This window comes from Coregonus clupeaformis, unplaced genomic scaffold (assembly GCF_020615455.1).
Source record: "Coregonus clupeaformis isolate EN_2021a unplaced genomic scaffold, ASM2061545v1 scaf0949, whole genome shotgun sequence".
NCBI classification, from domain to species: Eukaryota; Metazoa; Chordata; class Actinopteri; order Salmoniformes; family Salmonidae; genus Coregonus; species Coregonus clupeaformis.
This window is the reverse complement of record NW_025534403.1, coordinates 86344-103464: the sequence shown is the minus strand read 5'-3', so window position 1 is coordinate 103464 and position 17121 is coordinate 86344. Positions and strand designations below refer to the sequence as shown.

At 42.4% G+C, this 17121-nt stretch overlaps 1 protein-coding gene across 3 annotated transcripts in view; it reads left to right on the top strand.

Annotated features, from left to right (window-relative positions):
* Positions 1-17121, top strand: part of LOC121558013 (tyrosine-protein kinase Fes/Fps) — a 30644-nt gene that overhangs the window by 6280 nt on the left and 7243 nt on the right. For all 3 annotated transcript variants that reach the window (XM_041871501.2, XM_041871500.2, XM_041871499.2), the window contains 9 exons: positions 9366-9462; positions 9731-9914; positions 10381-10518; positions 10811-10930; positions 11082-11204; positions 12702-12897; positions 15289-15366; positions 16244-16453; positions 16527-16649. In XM_041871501.2, the coding sequence (XP_041727435.1) occupies positions 9366-9462; positions 9731-9914; positions 10381-10518; positions 10811-10930; positions 11082-11204; positions 12702-12897; positions 15289-15366; positions 16244-16453; positions 16527-16649 (1269 nt within the window). The remainder of the gene's footprint in view (positions 1-9365; positions 9463-9730; positions 9915-10380; positions 10519-10810; positions 10931-11081; positions 11205-12701; positions 12898-15288; positions 15367-16243; positions 16454-16526; positions 16650-17121) is intronic.

Here is a 17121-nt window from a genome sequence, read left to right as displayed (position 1 = left end):
GTTTGGAGTGTGACTGTTTGAGGTTGTGGACAGGTGTCTTTTATACTGATAACAAGTTCAAACAGATGCCATTAATACAGGTAACGAGTGGAGGACAGAGGAGCCTCTTAAAGAAGAAGTTACAGGTCTGTGAGAGCCAGAAATCTTGCTTGTTTGTAGGTGACCAAATACTTATTTTCCACCATAATTTGCAAATAAATTCATAAAAAATCCTACAATGTGATTTTCTGGAATTTTTTTTCTCAATTTGTCTTTCATAGTTGACGTGTACCTATGATGGAAATTACAGGCCTCTCTCATCTTTTTAAGTGGGAGAACTTGCACAAATAGTGGCTGACTAAATACTTTTTTTCCCCACTGTATGCTTGTGTTGAGAAATATGCAGTAGCCTACAGTGTTGAAAATAATCACCCACATTTACTGAGAGTGGTGCTATTTCTCAGTCTTGTTCATAGCTCATACTGTATCTGGTTTGTTTGTTAATGTGTTAAGATGGTTTCTTTGGTTACCACTCTATTTTAGAGACAGTTTACATATCTACAGTGGGGAGAACAAGTATTTGATACACTGCCGATTTTGCAGGTTTTGCTACTTACAAAGCGTGTAGAGGTCTGTAATTTTTATCATAGGTACACTTCAACTGTGAGAGACGGAATCTAAAACAAAAATCCAGATAATCACATTGTATGATTTTTAAGTAATTAATTTGCATTTTATTGCATGACATAAGTATTTGATACATCAGAAAAGCAGAACTTAATATTTGGTACAGAAACCTATGTTTGCAATTACAGAGATCATACGTTTCCTGTAGGTCTTGACCAGGTTTGCACACACTGCAGCAGGGATTTTGGCCCACTCCTCCATACAGACCTTCTCCAGATCCTTCAGGTTTCGGGGGCTGTCGCTGGGCAATACGGACTTTCAGCTCCCTCCAAATATTTTCTATTGGGTTCAGGTCTGGAGACTGGCTAGGCCACTCCAGGACCTTGAGATGCTTCTTACGGAGCCACTCCTTAGTTTCCCTGGCTGTGTGTTTCGGGTCGTTGTCATGCTGGAAGACCCAGCCACGACCCATCTTCAATGCTCTTACTGAGGGAAGGAGGTTGTTGGCCAAGATCTCGCGGTACATGGCCCCATCCATCCTCCCCTCAATACGGTGCAGTCGTCCTGTCCCCTTTGCAGAAAAGCATCCCCAAAGAATGATGTTTCCACCTCCATGCTTCACGGTTGGGATGGTGTTCTTGGGGTTGTACTCATCCTTCTTCTTCCTCCAAACATGGCGAGTGGAGTTTAGACCAAAAAGCTATATTTTTGTCTCATCAGACCACATGACCTTCTCCCATTCCTCCTCTGGATCATCCAGATGGTCATTGGCAAACTTCAGACGGGCCTGGACATGCGCTGGCTTGAGCAGGGGGACCTTGCGTGCGCTGCAGGATTTTAATCCATGACGGCGTAGTGTGTTACTAATGGTTTTCTTTGAGACTGTGGTCCCAGCTCTCTTCAGGTCATTGACCAGCTCCTGCCGTGTAGTTCTGGGCTGATCCCTCACCTTCCTCATGATCATTAATGCCCCACGAGGTGAGATCTTGCATGGAGCCCCAGACCGAGGGTGATTGACCGTCATCTTGAACTTCAACAGTTGTTGCCTTCTCACCAAGCTGCTTGCCTATTGTCCTGTAGCCCATCCCAGCCTTGTGCAGGTCTACAATTTTATCCCTGATGTCCTTACACAGCTCTCTGGTCTTGGCCATTGTGGAGAGGTTGGAGTCTGTTTGATTGAGTGTGTGGACAGGTGTCTTTTATACAGGTAACGAGTTCAAACAGGTGCAGTTAATACAGGTAATGAGTGGAGAACAGGAGGGCTTCTTAATGAAAAACTAACAGGTCTGTGAGAGCCGGAATTCTTACTGGTTGGTAGGTGATCAAATACTTATGTCATGCAATAAAATGCAAATTAATTACTTTAAAATCATACAATGTGATTTTCTGGATTTTTGTTTTAGATTCCGTCTACCTATGATAAAAATTAAAGACCTCTACATGCTTTGTAAGTAGGAAAACCTGCAAAATCGGCAGTGTATCAAATACTTGTTCTCCCCACTGTATGTAGAGCCTTTAGCCTCTGATCTTGTCAAACAGGAACTGGCATAGGTTGCAAAGAAAGCTGTTTTAAACTCTGGGCTTGAAATGGTTAAAATAACCACAAATGTGTGAATTTAATGTGTTCCCTTTTCATCAGTGTGGATATGCAGCAGGCGCTCCTCTTTGAGATACAGAGCTGCACAGTTAATGCAACTTCATTAACAGACAGCACTCAGTTGAAATTAAAGCCAATGGGCTGTAACTGAGTTTGGCCATTGTTGTCTAATTGAGAATTTTTCTTGCATAGTAAATGCATTTTGATGAGCAAAAGCCATCGGGGACTTTAATATGACAATAGTTTTGCCCTTTCCATGGTTTCTATCATTACCCTATTACGGCGCGCAAATGATGTGTTAATCTTGAATGAATTGTTGGGTTTATGGGTTGCAGTTTGTACATTTCCTGGGTCAGGTTTTGCCTTAGTACCCTGTACAGTGCATTACAAACAGGTCACCGGCCTAATGCAGACATCCTCAGCACTTTGGTAGTGCAAGATACAGTGCATTTGGAAAGTATTCAGACCCCTTCCCTTTTTCCACATTTTGTTACGTTACAGCCTTATTCTAAAATGAATTAAATAAAAACATTTCCTCATCAATCTACACACAATACCCCATAATGACAAAGCAAAAACAGATGACTTATTTACATCAGTATTCAGACCCTTTGCAATGAGACTCAAAATTGAGCTCAGGTGCATCCTGTTTCCATTGATCATCCTTGAGATGTTTCTACAACTTGATTGGCGTCCACCTGTGGTAAATTCAATTGATTGGACATGATTTGGAAAGGCACACACCTGTCTATATAAGGTCCCACAGTTGGCAGTGCATGTCAGAGCAGAAACCAAGCCATGAGGTTGAAGGAATTGTCCGTAGAGCTCCGAGACAGGATTGTATCGAGGCACAGATCTTAGGAAGGGTACCAAAACATTTCTGCAGCATTGAAGGTCCCCAAGAACACAGTGGCCTCCATCATTCTGAAATGGAAGAAGTTTGGAACCACCAAGACTCTTCCTAGAGCTGGCCGCCCAGCCAAACTGAGCAATCGGGGGAGAAGGGCCTTGGTCAGGGAGGTGACCAAGAACCCAATGGTCACTCTGACAGAGCTCCAGAGTTCGTCTGTGGAGATGGGTGAACCTTCCAGAAGGACAACCATCTCTGCAGTACTCCACCAATCAGGCCTTTATGGTAGAGTGGCCAGACGGAAGCCACTCCTCAGTAAAAGACACATGACAGCCCGCTTGGAGTTTGACAAAAGGCACCTAAAGACTCTCAGACCATGAGTAACAAGATTCTCTGGTCTGATGAAACCAAGATTGAACTCTTTGGCCTGACACCATCCCTACGGTGAAGCATGGTGGTGGCAGCTTCATGCTGTAGGGATGTTTTTCAGGGACTGGGAAACTAGTCAGGATCAGGGGAAAGATGAACGGAGAAAAGTACAGAGAGATACTTGGTGAAAACCTGCTCCAGAGCGCTCAGGACCTCAGACAGGGCTGAAGGTTCACCTTCCAACAGGACATCGACCCAAGGCAAACAGCCAAGACAACGCAGGAGTGGCTTCGGGACAAGTCTCTGAATGTCCTTGAGTGGCCCAGCCAGAGCCCGGACTTGAACCCCATCGAACATCTCTGGAGAGACCTGAAAATAGCTGTGCAGCAACGCTCCCCATCCAACCTGACAGAGCTTGAGAGGATCTGCAGAGAAGAATGGGAGAAACTCCCCAAATACAGGTGTGCCAAGCTTGTAGCGTCATACCTAAGAAGACTCGATGCTGTAATCGCTGCCAAAGGTGCTATAACAAAGTACTGAGTAAAGGGTCTGAATACTTAGGTTTTTAGACAGTTTTGCTGAAGATAAACTGAAATATCACATTTACATGTTTTTGCTTTGTCATTATGGGGTATTATGTGTAGATTGATGAGGGTAAAAAACAATTTCATCAATTTTAGAATAAGGCTGTAACGTAACAAAATGTGGGAAAAGTCAAGGGGTCTGAATACTTTCCGAATGCACTGTATAATTAAACCTTTTGTGAAACATCACAGCACAGTTGAAAAATATATGGCTAATAGAAATCAAAACTGGATGGTTTTCAGAGATAGATGGGAGGGATTGAGTGGAGTTGAAGGATGGGACTAAAAACAAATGAAAGATTACTATTGTAAAATATACTGTGTCTGTAAATTGTATATAGTATGTAGAAACCTAATTGTTGTTCATTAGTTTACTCCAATTAGGGGAGGGATGGTAGGGTTAGGGGAAATAATAAAGGAAAATATATTTACAATATATATATATATATATATATATATATATATATATATATACACTACCAGTCAAAAGTGTGGACACACCTACTCATTCAAGGGTTTTTCTTTATTTGTACTATTTTCTACATTGTAGAATAATAGTGAAGACATCAAAACTATGAAATAACACATATGGAATCATGTAGTAACCAAAAAAGTGTTAAACATATCTAAATATATTTTAGATTTTAGATTCTTCAAAGTAGCCACCCTTTGCCTTGATGACTGCTTTGCACACTCTTGGCATTCTCTCAACCAGCTTCATGAGGTAGTCACCTGGAATGCATTTCAATTAACAGGTGTGCCTTGTTAAAAGTTAATTTGTGGAATTTCTTTCCTTAATGCATTTGAGCCAATCAGTTGTGTTGTGACAAGGTAGAGGTGGTATACAGAAGATAGCCCTATTTGGTAAAAGACCAAGTCCATATTATGGCAAGAACAGCTCAAATAAGCAAAGAGAAACGACAGTCCATCATTACTTTAAGACATGAAGGTCAGTCAATACGGAACATTTCAAGAACTTTGAACGTTTCTTCAAGTGCAGTCGCAAAAACCATGAAGCGCTATGATGAAGCGCTATGATGAAACTGGCAACTGGTAACCCGGAGTTACCTCTGCTGCAGAGGATACGTTCATTAGAGTTACCAGCCTCAGAAATTGCAGCCCAAATAAACATCACTTCACAGAGTTCAAGTAACAGACACATCTCAACATCAGCTGTTCGGAGGAGACTGTGTGAATCAGGCCTCCATGGTCAAATTGCTGCAAAAAAAACCACTACTAAAGGACATCCAATAAATAGAAGAGACCTGTTTGGGCCAAGAAACACGAGCAATGGACATTAGTTTGAGATTTTTGGTTCCAACCGCCGTGTCCTTGTGAGACGCGTTGTGGGTGAACGGATGATCTCTGCCTGTGTATTTCCCACCATAATGCATGGAGTAGGAGGTGTTATGGTGTGGGGGTGCTTTGCTTGTGACACTGTCTGTGACACTTAACCAGCATTGCTACCACAGCATTCTGCAGCGATACGCCATCCCATCTGGTTTGGGCTTAGTGGGACTATCATTTGTTTTTCAACAGGACAATGACCCAACCCTCCTCCAGGCTGTGATGGAGTGCTGCATCAGATGACCTGGCCTCCACAATCCCCCGTCCTCAACCCAATTGAGATGTATGAATCGGACCGCAGAGTGAAGGCAAAGCAGCCAACAAGTGCTCAGCATATGTGGGAACTCCTTCAAGACTGTTGGAAAAGCATTCCAGGTGAAGCTGGTTGAGAGAATGCCAAGAGTGTGCAAAGCTGTCATCAAGGCAAAGGGTGGCTATTTGAAGAATCTCAAATATAAAATATATTATTTTGATTTGTTTAACTATTTCTTTATTACTACATTATTCCATATGTGTTATTTCATAGTTTTGATATCTTCACTATTATTCTACAATGTAGAAAATAGAAACAAATAAAGAAAAACCCTTGAATGAGTAGGTGTGTCCAAACTTTTGACTGGTAATATATATATATATATATATATATATATATATATATATATATATATATATATATATATACTGCTCAAAAAAATAAAGGGAACACTTAAAAACACATCCTAGATCTGAATGAATGAAATAATCTTATTAAATACTTTTTTTCTTTACATTCTTTACATTCTTTAAATGTGCTGACAACACAATCACACAAAAATTATCAATGGAAATCAAATGTATCAACCCATGGAGGTCTGGATTTGGAGTCACCCTCAAAATTAAAGTGGAAAACCACACTACAGGCTGATCCAACTTTGATGTAATGTCCTTAAAACAAGTCAAAATGAGGCTCAGTAGTGTGTGTGGCCTCCACGTGCCTGTATGACCTCGCTACAACGCCTGGGCATGCTCCTGATGAGGTGGCGGATGGCCTCCTGAGGGATCTCCTCCCAGACCTGGACTAAAGCATCCGCCAACTCCTGGACAGTCTGTGGTGCAACGTGGTGTTGGTGGTTGGAGCGAGACATGATGTCCCAGATGTGCTCAATTGGATTCAGGTCTGGGGAACGGGCGGGCCAGTCCATAGCATCAATGCCTTCCTCTTGCAGGAACTGCTGACACACTCCAGCCACATGAGGTCTAGCATTGTCTTGCATTAGGAGGAACCCAGGGCCAACCGCACCCAGCATATGGTCTCACAAGGGGTCTGAGGATCTCATCTCGGTACCTAATGGCAGTCAGGCTACCTCTGGCGAGCACATGGAGGGCTGTGCGGCCCCCAAAGAAATGCCACCCCCACACCATGACTGACCCACCGCCAAACCGGTCATGCTGGAGGATGTTGCAGGCAGCAGAACGTTCTCCACGGCGTCTCCAGACTCTGTCACGTCTGTCACATGTGCTCAGTGTGAACCTGCTTTCATCTGTGAAGAGCACAGGGCGCCAGTGGCGAATTTGCCAATCTTGGTGTTCTCTGGCAAATGCCAAATGTCCTGCACGGTGTTGGGCTGTAAGCACAACCCCCACCTGTGGATGTCGGGCCCTCATACCACCCTCATGGAGTCTGTTTCTGACCGTTTGAGCAGACACATGCACATTTGTGGCCTGCTGGAGGTCATTTTGCAGGGCTCTGGCAGTGCTCTTCCTGCTCCTCCTTGCACAAAGGCGGAGGTAGCGGTCCTGCTGCTGGGTTGTTGCCCTCCTACGGCCTCCTCCACGTCTCCTGATGTACTGGCCTGTCTCCTGGTAGCGCCTCCATGCTCTGGACACTATGCTGACAGACACGGCAAACCTTCTTGCCACAGCTCGCATTGATGTGCCATCCTGGATGAGCTGCACTACCTGAGCCACTTGTGTGGGTTGTAGACTCCGTCTCATGCTACCACTAGAGTGAAAGCACCGCCAGCATTCAAAAGTGACCAAAACATTAGCCAGGAAGCATAGGAACTGAGAAGTGGTCTGTGGTCACCATCTGCAGAACCACTTCTTTATTGGGGGTGTCTTGCTAATTGCCTATAATTTCCACCTGTTGTCTATTCCATTTGCACAACAGCATGTGACATTTATTGTCAATCAGTGTTGCTTCCTAAGTGGACAGTTTGATTTCACAGAAGTGTGATTGACTTGGAGTTACATTGTGTTGTTTAAGTGTTCCCTTTATTTTTTTGAGCAGTGTGTATATATATATAAATAATATGGGGGATTTGAAATGATGCAGACAATTACATTGATGGAAGCCACAATCTATCTGCAATATTAAAGCTGATCTATTACCTAAATTATATATATTTTTTAAATAGTTATAATTAACCTTAGATCAGTGGTCGATCGCAATCGACTGGTTGATCTCCAAGGCATTCCTAGTCGATCACCAAACATTTCTGTAAATAAAACTACGATAAAGCCTTGCGTTCCTATTTTTTTTATTTGTTTCGTGCTGTTGGCAGTAGGTGCACTTGATTCAGCAGCCCTAGCACCGGGAAGGCAAAGTGTTCTCATTTTGAACCATTTCATGTGTCTGTAGATAGAACTCCACCTACCCGGCGGACGCAGAGAGCTAATTATGTGCACTGTCATCGTCACAGAAAAGTTGATCCTGTGAGATTCAAAAACTTTTATTAAAACCATGACTAGAAAGACTCAATGAATACAGCAAAGATCTGCTGTTTTTATGAGTAAGTTCATGTTTAAGTTGTTATTCAACACTGTCAACACTTTGTTCATCACGTTTATAAGCCATAAAATACGCATTCTCCCTACTTCCACTCATGCTACAACCAGCACTGCAGCTGCAATGAATGAGTGTAGCAAAGTTTCGATAAGCTTGCGTTGTTATTGTTAGTGGCTTGTCTTTTTTTTTTATCGAGGAATATTTCACTTTCTCTGGTCATAGGAATACCAACATGAATTGGTGCATGAGGCAGAAATAATGCAGTGCGACTTGAGTTTTGCCATCAGCTGGAAGACTCTGTCCTCTTTCTCAGCGGAGAAAACAACAACATTATTATGCTCACTCAGCTCACTGCCTCAAGGAATACAACAGATGATCTATTACCAGTGTGATCATATACCTACATTTTTAAAATATCATTTCAAAATTATCTGAGAAGAACATCATTGGCAGGGCAATTCAAGCATAGCCAATATGCACTGATAATGTATTGGGCCTATAGCCTACTGCACAAACATCATTGCTACAGAACTGTTTTTAATTGGTTAATGTTACATAGGCCTACGTTTTTTAAAGTCATGTTAAAAAAATTAAAATAAATAAATAAACATGCATGCTCGGCTTGCATTTTGACTCCGAAAGTGATCTTGACTCAGAAAAGGTTGGAGACCACTGCCTTAGATGGTGGCTTAGTGGAAACGTTAAGGGTAAGGAAATGCAGGAAGACCAGTTTCTGTTACCAGGGCCTCTCTGACGTAACCAACCACTTCCTGTGTACTTCTACCTCTGAGATGAGCGGTGTTGGGCCTTTCCTGTCTGGTCTTTCTCCTCTCTCTCTCATCTGTCTGTTTTGTCTCAGAGGTGGCAAATCCTGTTTACTGGAGGGCCACAGTGTGTGCTGGCTTTATTTCAGCCTAGTACTAATATACCTGATTCAACTGTTAAAGCTGGGTCAAACAAAAGCCTGCACTGTGAAGGCACTCCCGCTTTTAACAAACCACACCCGTATCACTTGTTTGTACAGTATCACCTCCACCCCTTTTAAGTACATTTGTGATCCCCTCCTTTCCCTCTCTGATGACCGTGCTGTGTGGTTAGGTGACAGGATGAGTAGAAATGTATTTGAGGACTCTCATTGTCCTCAGAGAGTGGCTGAATATCTCTCTACGCATCCCATTTGTTCTTCAATTTATGCACCTTGTTTGGATGGTGAAGTAACTCCAATACACCCTTTCCATTTGTCAGGTGACCCAGACGGAGCTGGAGAGGCTGAAGGTCAGCTACAGACAGCTGGTGAGGGATGCAGTGCAGGCAAAGAGGAAGTACCAGGAGACCAGTAAAGGTGGGGAAGCTCAGTCTGTCTGGCTCTGTCTCATTTCTCCAAACAGCACAAATACACTCTCACTCTGACTGGCTGAAATGATTACATGCTGGACAACAGATGACCATTACCTCCTGATAGTTCTGTTTAGACAACTGGTGTCCTAATGATTCACCGAATTAACACAGTTGATCATATTAGTAGTGACTATTTGTCATGTGTGTTGTTTTTCCACTTCTATGCTACAGATGTGTGTTCTACTGATATATCGTGTCTTATGTTTGTTTAGATAAAGAGCGTGAGCGGGCGAGGGAGCGCTATGTGAAGGCTACTCTGAGGCTCCATGAGCTTCATAATGAGTATGTGCTGTCAGTCAGAGCAGCTCAGGTGTACCATCAGCACCACTACAGCCAGGCCCAACCTGCCCTGCTCATGGCACTACAGAGCCTACAGCAGGAGATGGTACTCGTACTGTAAGTGTGTCTCTGTGTGTGTGTGTGAGGGGAAAGCACAACTCTCAGCCAGTGACTTCTCAGTCAGTGATGAGATCATATTGTGTGTGTGTGTGTCCAGCGCGGTAGGGAAGTACTGACTCTATGGTCATCCCATCGTTACACTGCATGGTTTTGTATCTCACCTAATATCCTTCCCTTCAGATAAGATTTCAAGCACTCATGGGAAGTTTGATATAATAGTTTCTGGCTGTTGTCCAAATCCACATAATGTAATCTAAACTGGCCCTGGAGACCCACAGGGTGTGCAGGCTTTTGTTGCAGTCCAGTACTATACATACCTATTTAATAACTGATCATCAAGCCTTTGATTAGATGAATCAGGTATGTTAGTGCTGGGCTAGAAAAAAGCCTGCAGACCCATTGGTTCCCCAGACCAGGGCTGAATAATACTGCCCTGACCACAGACTTTTGCCCTGTAACCCAGGAAGGAGATCCTGCAGGAGTACTATGACATGTCCAGTATGCTCAACCAGGAGGTGGTGTCTGTCCACAAGGAGATGTCTACTGCTCTGAAGGCCATAGAGCCACACAGAGAGTACGAGAGCTTCATCCAACAGAACAGGTATTCAGCTGCAAGCCTCTGTCTCCTGTCTACTGTCTACTTTCTTGAACTAACACTTGCACTTGTCTTTTCTTACTAGTACTGACTTTGCTGACAGCTACTTATTGAGGAAAACATTGCTTGCTATGACTGTCAGATGCAGTTCTCTCTCTTAGTGCATTCATGTTAAGGTAGCTAACTGTAAGTTGCTCTGGATAAGAGCATCTGATAAATGACTAAAATGTAAATGTTCTGATCTTAGTGCGGTCAAGAGGCTGAAAGGTTGACCGTGTGTGTGTGTGTGTGTGTTCAGGTCTGTAGGGGAGGTTCCGGTGTGTGTAGAGTTTGACTCTGGTCTTCTGGAGGACTCTGATCGGCTAAAGGCTGGAGAGCTGGAACTAAATGAGCTCACAGTGGAGGGTATCCAGCACAGGTTAGTTTACACACACACACACACACACACACACACACACACACACACACATCTCAACACCCCTCCTCCCTCCTCTTCACTTCCTCTCTCGTCACCCCTTCATCTCCCCTCTTGCACCTCCTCTCTCCCCATGTCTCTCACCCTCTACCAGGCTGACTGCAGTGGAAGAGGAGCTGCTATCTCTAGCTGGTACTGTGAGTTCCCAACAGGCCTCAGTCAACCAGCTGGAGTTGGAGCTGGAGGCAGAGGAAGAGGGCATCAAACGGGGTCAGAGGTGAGGTGATATCCACATATACAGGAAGGTCCAACTTCACATGGTTAAGCATACTTGGTAGTTACTTACGCAGGTACAGTGTAAATAGATAGTACTTACAGCTGTTATACCTGATAATATGGTAATTTATCCTGGGTCTAAACAGGAAATAATTATATTTCTATGGTCTGAACCAGGATAAAGTTGGCTCTGACTGCACCAAACCACTGTCTTCACCAACACTGACTGAAAAAAATGGAGTCATGTATTTTGGCATTGCCCTGCGTCATATCTTTGCAGTGTGTTGGTGTATCTCCTCTCAATGGTGGTGTTCATCTGCAGGCAGTCTGTCCTATCAGAGTAGTTTAGTCTGCTCTCCTCTCCTCTCTGCTATGGCTGGCTAAGCTGGATGCTCTCTGGGGGACAGACTCACTATGCCTTATGAATATAACATGGTGATATGAGGAGACTTTTCAAGCTTGTCCTCTCATTTGTCTTGGTTTAGATGCCTGTCCATTATTATTAGAAGTGACTAATAAGCTCTTAGTGCATAGATGGAGCAGCTGTGTTGACTGACACGAGGCTAATGTTCAGTGGTGCCGAGGGAAACATGCCTCTTCTTAAGGAGTCATGGGTTTGATGAAACACTTTGGAAATCAACAGAGACAGACAGGAGTGACTGAATGCTTCCTGGATTAGTAAAGAACTCTTTTACCCAAGTGGTGATGTTAGTTAATGTAGCAGTGCAATATTTGAAGGCTGAGTAAGTAAGAATTTTGTCCACAAATATACCCACATTTCTATTATATGTAAATAGTTTGTGTTTAGTGAATGCCATAATGTTGTTATTTTGTTAGATACTCCCTATTAGCTGAAATATTTTTTCAAAGCCATTTTAGCTGTCGCGCTAGCTGTTTGTTCCAAACAGATTCACAAATCATGGGAATTTCTCACGCTATGAAGAAGTCTCCTTCCAAGGCACGTGTTGCTAGGCAACCCCCCTGCACTTGCCTGGGCAGGTCTGCTCCCTCCATGGCTAAAGCCAGTGTGAGAAACATGCTAACAAATGTTTGTCCTATGAACTAAATAAATACTGCACTCTGACCCACAAAACGTATTTACTAGATTCATGATAGTGTTGTTAGACAAAGCAAGGAAAGTGAACTTCAAAAGGTTTCATTGGAATTTGCAGCTGTTGGTAAGTAATGAATCTGCTAGCTTCTGACATGACTTACTGCATCTTTAACCCTACTTCTCCCCTATAGAATATCTCATTTAAACTATACTGTTGGTGAGTGTCCTGCAGAAGTGATATGGTCATGGCTAAGGTGTAGGAGATGGGCCAGTTAACCAGCATTCTTATGTAAAACCATCAGACATGTCAGTTATGCTGTAAATATATTGACAGTGAGGCGACAGTCAATGGAATTGTTATTATGTTGAAATGGAGACACATTGTTTCACAGTAACATCACAATGTTTTGTTGATGAGCTGACAGGCTGCTCCTCTCTCTGCAGGGTGTATCAGTTCAGTAAGAGGCATGCGCTGGAGGAGAGCCGACAGCAGGTGATGCTGTCCCTGGGAGCTAGAACCAGGCTGGAGGCCCAGAGGTTGCTGCTGAAGGGGAAGCTGGAATGGCTGGGGTCCAGTGAACCCCCACCTGCCCTGGGGCTGGAAGAGGACCGTATCTCCCTCTCCTCCATCACCTCTAGTGTAGGCCCTCTCTCTCTCTCTCTCTATCTGTCAAACACACACCCTCTGTATATCTGATCACTGCCACTCATCTGAAAGAGATACCATGCTTCCTGTGGTTGAGATTATCTCTGTCCCTTGCTTCTGTTTCATTGTCTTGTCTCTCGTGGGAACCTGACCTGTGATTGCACTCATTGTGTAAGATCTTGTAAAACATGTTGAAATGGGCTAAAAGTTCATTTCTAGTTCTCCATTGTTTTTTCAGGTTCTGCTCATTCATTATCAGATGTGATTGTTGTGTACTTTAGTTTATTAGCTTGGTAGTTTGCTGCTTTCTAAGTTAGACAAATACGTAATCACTAAAAAGTGAATGTACTGTGGGCTTATGAAAATCAGTGGGCGATATATAAAAGCTTTTGAAATCACATTGTTATGAAAATGAAAGAAATGAAACAAAAGGTTAATTGGTTTGTCGTCCCCTCTATAAACACGCAGTAGTACCAGATTACTAAAGTAAAGTGAATTGCATCAAAGTTCCCATGCAGGTTGTGTTGTAACCCTGGTGTTATGGCCATTTATAAAATGCCACCATGTAAAAAGCCATATGAGCACTAAAATGTGAAGTTCATAGGAGCACATCAAATCAAAGCTGAGTCTATTTAAATGTTAATGAAGGCATATATAGAATGCTCAACTATTTTCAATCCTAAATATTAGGAATAAGCAAAGGCTGCTAAAGACCGCTAAATAGCCATAATACTGCTAAATAGTTAATTAAATGGTTACCCGGACTATCTGCATTGACCCTATCTTGCACTGACTCTATGCACACTAACAATACTATATATACACTATATGTAGACTCACTCACAAACATTGCACTGACACTCTCACACAAACCAACACATTCACATACACTACACACACACACACACATTTTACAATCATCAAATGCTGCTGCTACTCTGTTCTTTATGTTACTCTTATTATCTATTCTGATGCCTAGTCACTTTACCCTGCCTTTATGTACACGTCTACCTCAAATACCTCATACCCCTGCACAGTGACATGGTACTGGTACTGCCATTATATAGCTTCATTTTAGTGTATTTTATTCCTCTTGTGTTACTATTTGTATTTTTCTTATTTTCTTATTTTTAGCTCTGCAACGTTGGAAGGGCTCGTAAGCTAGCGTTTCACGATAAAGTCTACACGTGACAAATACAAATTGATTTGATTGAGTACAGCACAGTAAAGAAAATCAGAGTATAGGTCAGTACTTTACTGTACAGTACAGTAGAGCACACTAGAGTACAGTATAATTTACTGTATAGTACTGTACTGAACTCTACTCTGCTGTACTGTACTATACTGTAATGTACAAACTTGTGAAACATAGACGTCTATGATTGGTACAGATTTGGTGCGGTCCGGACCAACCAAATGTTGTCTCGTTTTGGGGTGGAGCTCATTAGAATAATAGCCAGTATGTAGAATAATACCCAAACATGCAAAGGAGGATATAACATGTTTCTACATTTGTATACCTATTCAGGATACATCACCATGAAGATAATGCATTTCTGTATAGTACAGATCAGGGACCCATGATGTCATTCTGTTACCGTCACTCTGTTACCGGGTGTTAATCCACTTCACTTACTGTACTTAAATATCCAAAATAGATTTTTTCAAACTCAAGGTGTCGTTTCATAGCTGACACCTTTTAATCTTAATTTGGAGTAGATATTTAACCGAGTTTTTGGAAAATGTGGTCACATAAAAAAACTGAAGATTTTACCGTCATTCTGTTACCAAACTTTACATCTGCACTGATCTTCGAGTAAATGTGTTTTTGTAAAATTCTGTGTAAATGTTTAAAAGTAGTGCTTGTGCATAGTTGTATGACTTGTTTAACTTTACAATCAATGGTTTTTGTTTGGCATACTTTGAAAGTAAAACATCTCAGCGTCATACTGCTATCGTGGAATTGCCCTTATGTAACCTTACAGTTAAACTAGAAGGCATCTGAACTACACTGACTCAACCAGTCTGTTCTGTACTGAGAAAAACCTATCCTCATCTCATTCAGACACAGCCATCTCTATTGAAACAGAGGCATGATTGAGGATTCTGGTGCTTTGCATACTTTGCTGTGTCATTGTGTTGACATTCCTTCACCCATTTTCATAATGCTGTTTTATCCAGAGCCACCCTAAAGCAAACAAGTATTTTGTTCTTTGACATTCTCTTCTCATCATTTGTGTAATGTTTTGTAACATTCTCTCCTCATCTGTGGATTATGTCAAGTGTTTCTGAGTGCTGTTACACATTATTATAAAGACAGGTAGTGGTGGTGATGAGCATTCCTAAAAGAGAGGTTGATGATGGTTGTGCTCTGTTTTGTTTCAGGAGAGGGACGGCCTCAGAAACCTCAGTGTGGACGGCATCATAAGCCACCTTAGCGGCCTGTTCAAACCCAAATACACGGTCAGTGATGTAACGTACACAGTCAGTGTTCATAAATAATCAGCTATGGTCATACATAGTACACAGTCAGTTATAGTCATACCACTGATGCAGCATACACAATCTGTTATGTTCACACACGGTCAACTATGGCCATAGATGGTCAATGAGGCATCAATTGTGATCACCCCTCTCACAGATGGACCAGTTCTGTTTCCCCCACCTACTGCCTTTGATGTATCTGTCTCTGTCTATTAGTCAGACAGTCAGACTGTTCCCTTGTCAAACAGCAATTGGTTGTGTTTTCTCTGTAAGTAATAGTTTTCTCTGTAAGCCTAACTGTTCAGAGTAGGAATCCGGTAGTGAAACGCCTTGTTACTCATCTGGCTTTCCTCTATTTTTATCTATCTTATCTCTAGAGATGTTTGTTCAAAATGTTGTAGTATGCCTTATCTTTTCATCTGAACAATAGTATCTTTTTGAATTGGCGCCATGTTGTCTGTAGTAAAAAAATTAAAAGACTAGCTATCCATGTGTGGTCTTTAGAGATGTATTGTTTTTGAGCGGTGTATTTTGTATCTCCTGATTTAATGTATTTTGTAGCTGTATCTACCTTGTATCTAGTCTCCTTAGCAGTGTATTGTTACCCTGTCTATTTATTCTACTGTGATGTAGTTGAAAAAAAATAGGTGGGTAAACTCTGATTGCCGGTTGTGGTGAAAAAAGTAACCCTTGATGTACTTTAGTAGTGTTTGTTCTCCCTGTGCTGAATCTCATCTAGAGATGTGAGTCTCTTGCATCTCAAACCGCACTAATCTCTCAATGATTTATGAATGAGTCTCAGTGGGCGCTGCATGCCCAGGTCCCCCCTTGACCTTGCTGTGTGAACCCCCTCCAGGTTCCCCCTGCCCTGTCCCCAGTCCCAGAGGTAGAGCGCCCCCTGGAGCAGCAGGACTGGTACCACGGCGTCATCCCCAGGCTGGAGGTCCAGGAGCTGCTGAGGAGCGATGGAGACTTCCTGGTCAGACAGAGTCAGGGCAAACAGGAGTACGTCCTCTCTGTCCACTGGGCTGGCTCTTGCAGGCATTTCCTTATCCAGAGCACAGACGTGAGTGTGTGTGTATTTACAATATGATCATGTCTGTACAGTTTTTGTATGGTTATAAAGTGTGTGTGTTTAGAATATGTACCGCCTGGATGGAGAGGGATTCCACACCGTTCCCATGCTGATGAATCACCTGGTCTCGTCACACCAACACGTCACCAAGAGGTCTGACATTGTCCTGAAGAGACCTGTCCTAAAGGTAACACACCTGCTGCCCACACACACACACACACACACACACACACACACACACACACACACACACACACACACACACACACACACAAACAAACAAACAGGTAAACTGTAATCTATTGTAGATCCTGTTTTACCTTTGTTGAAAGGTCCCTTGTTTTGTTTTAGTGTGTTTAATTCAAGGTTCTCCAATAATGTATTTGTCTAAGTATTTCTTAAATATTAACGTTTCACTTACCTAAATAATGATTAAATTACACTCCCACATGTTTAGTTATTATCTTTCTCTAGTAGTACTGTAATGACATAATGGACTCCTTTATTTTAATTTTTTTGTCTTTCATTTATCAGGGAGTCATACTGAGACTGTCCCTTTTACAGATGAATTACATACCATTTTATCTCAGATGGTGTTCTAAATCTGTCCTTTGCAGGACTACTGTAAAAACCCTCAGCTGCCCTTCTCATTCTGTGCT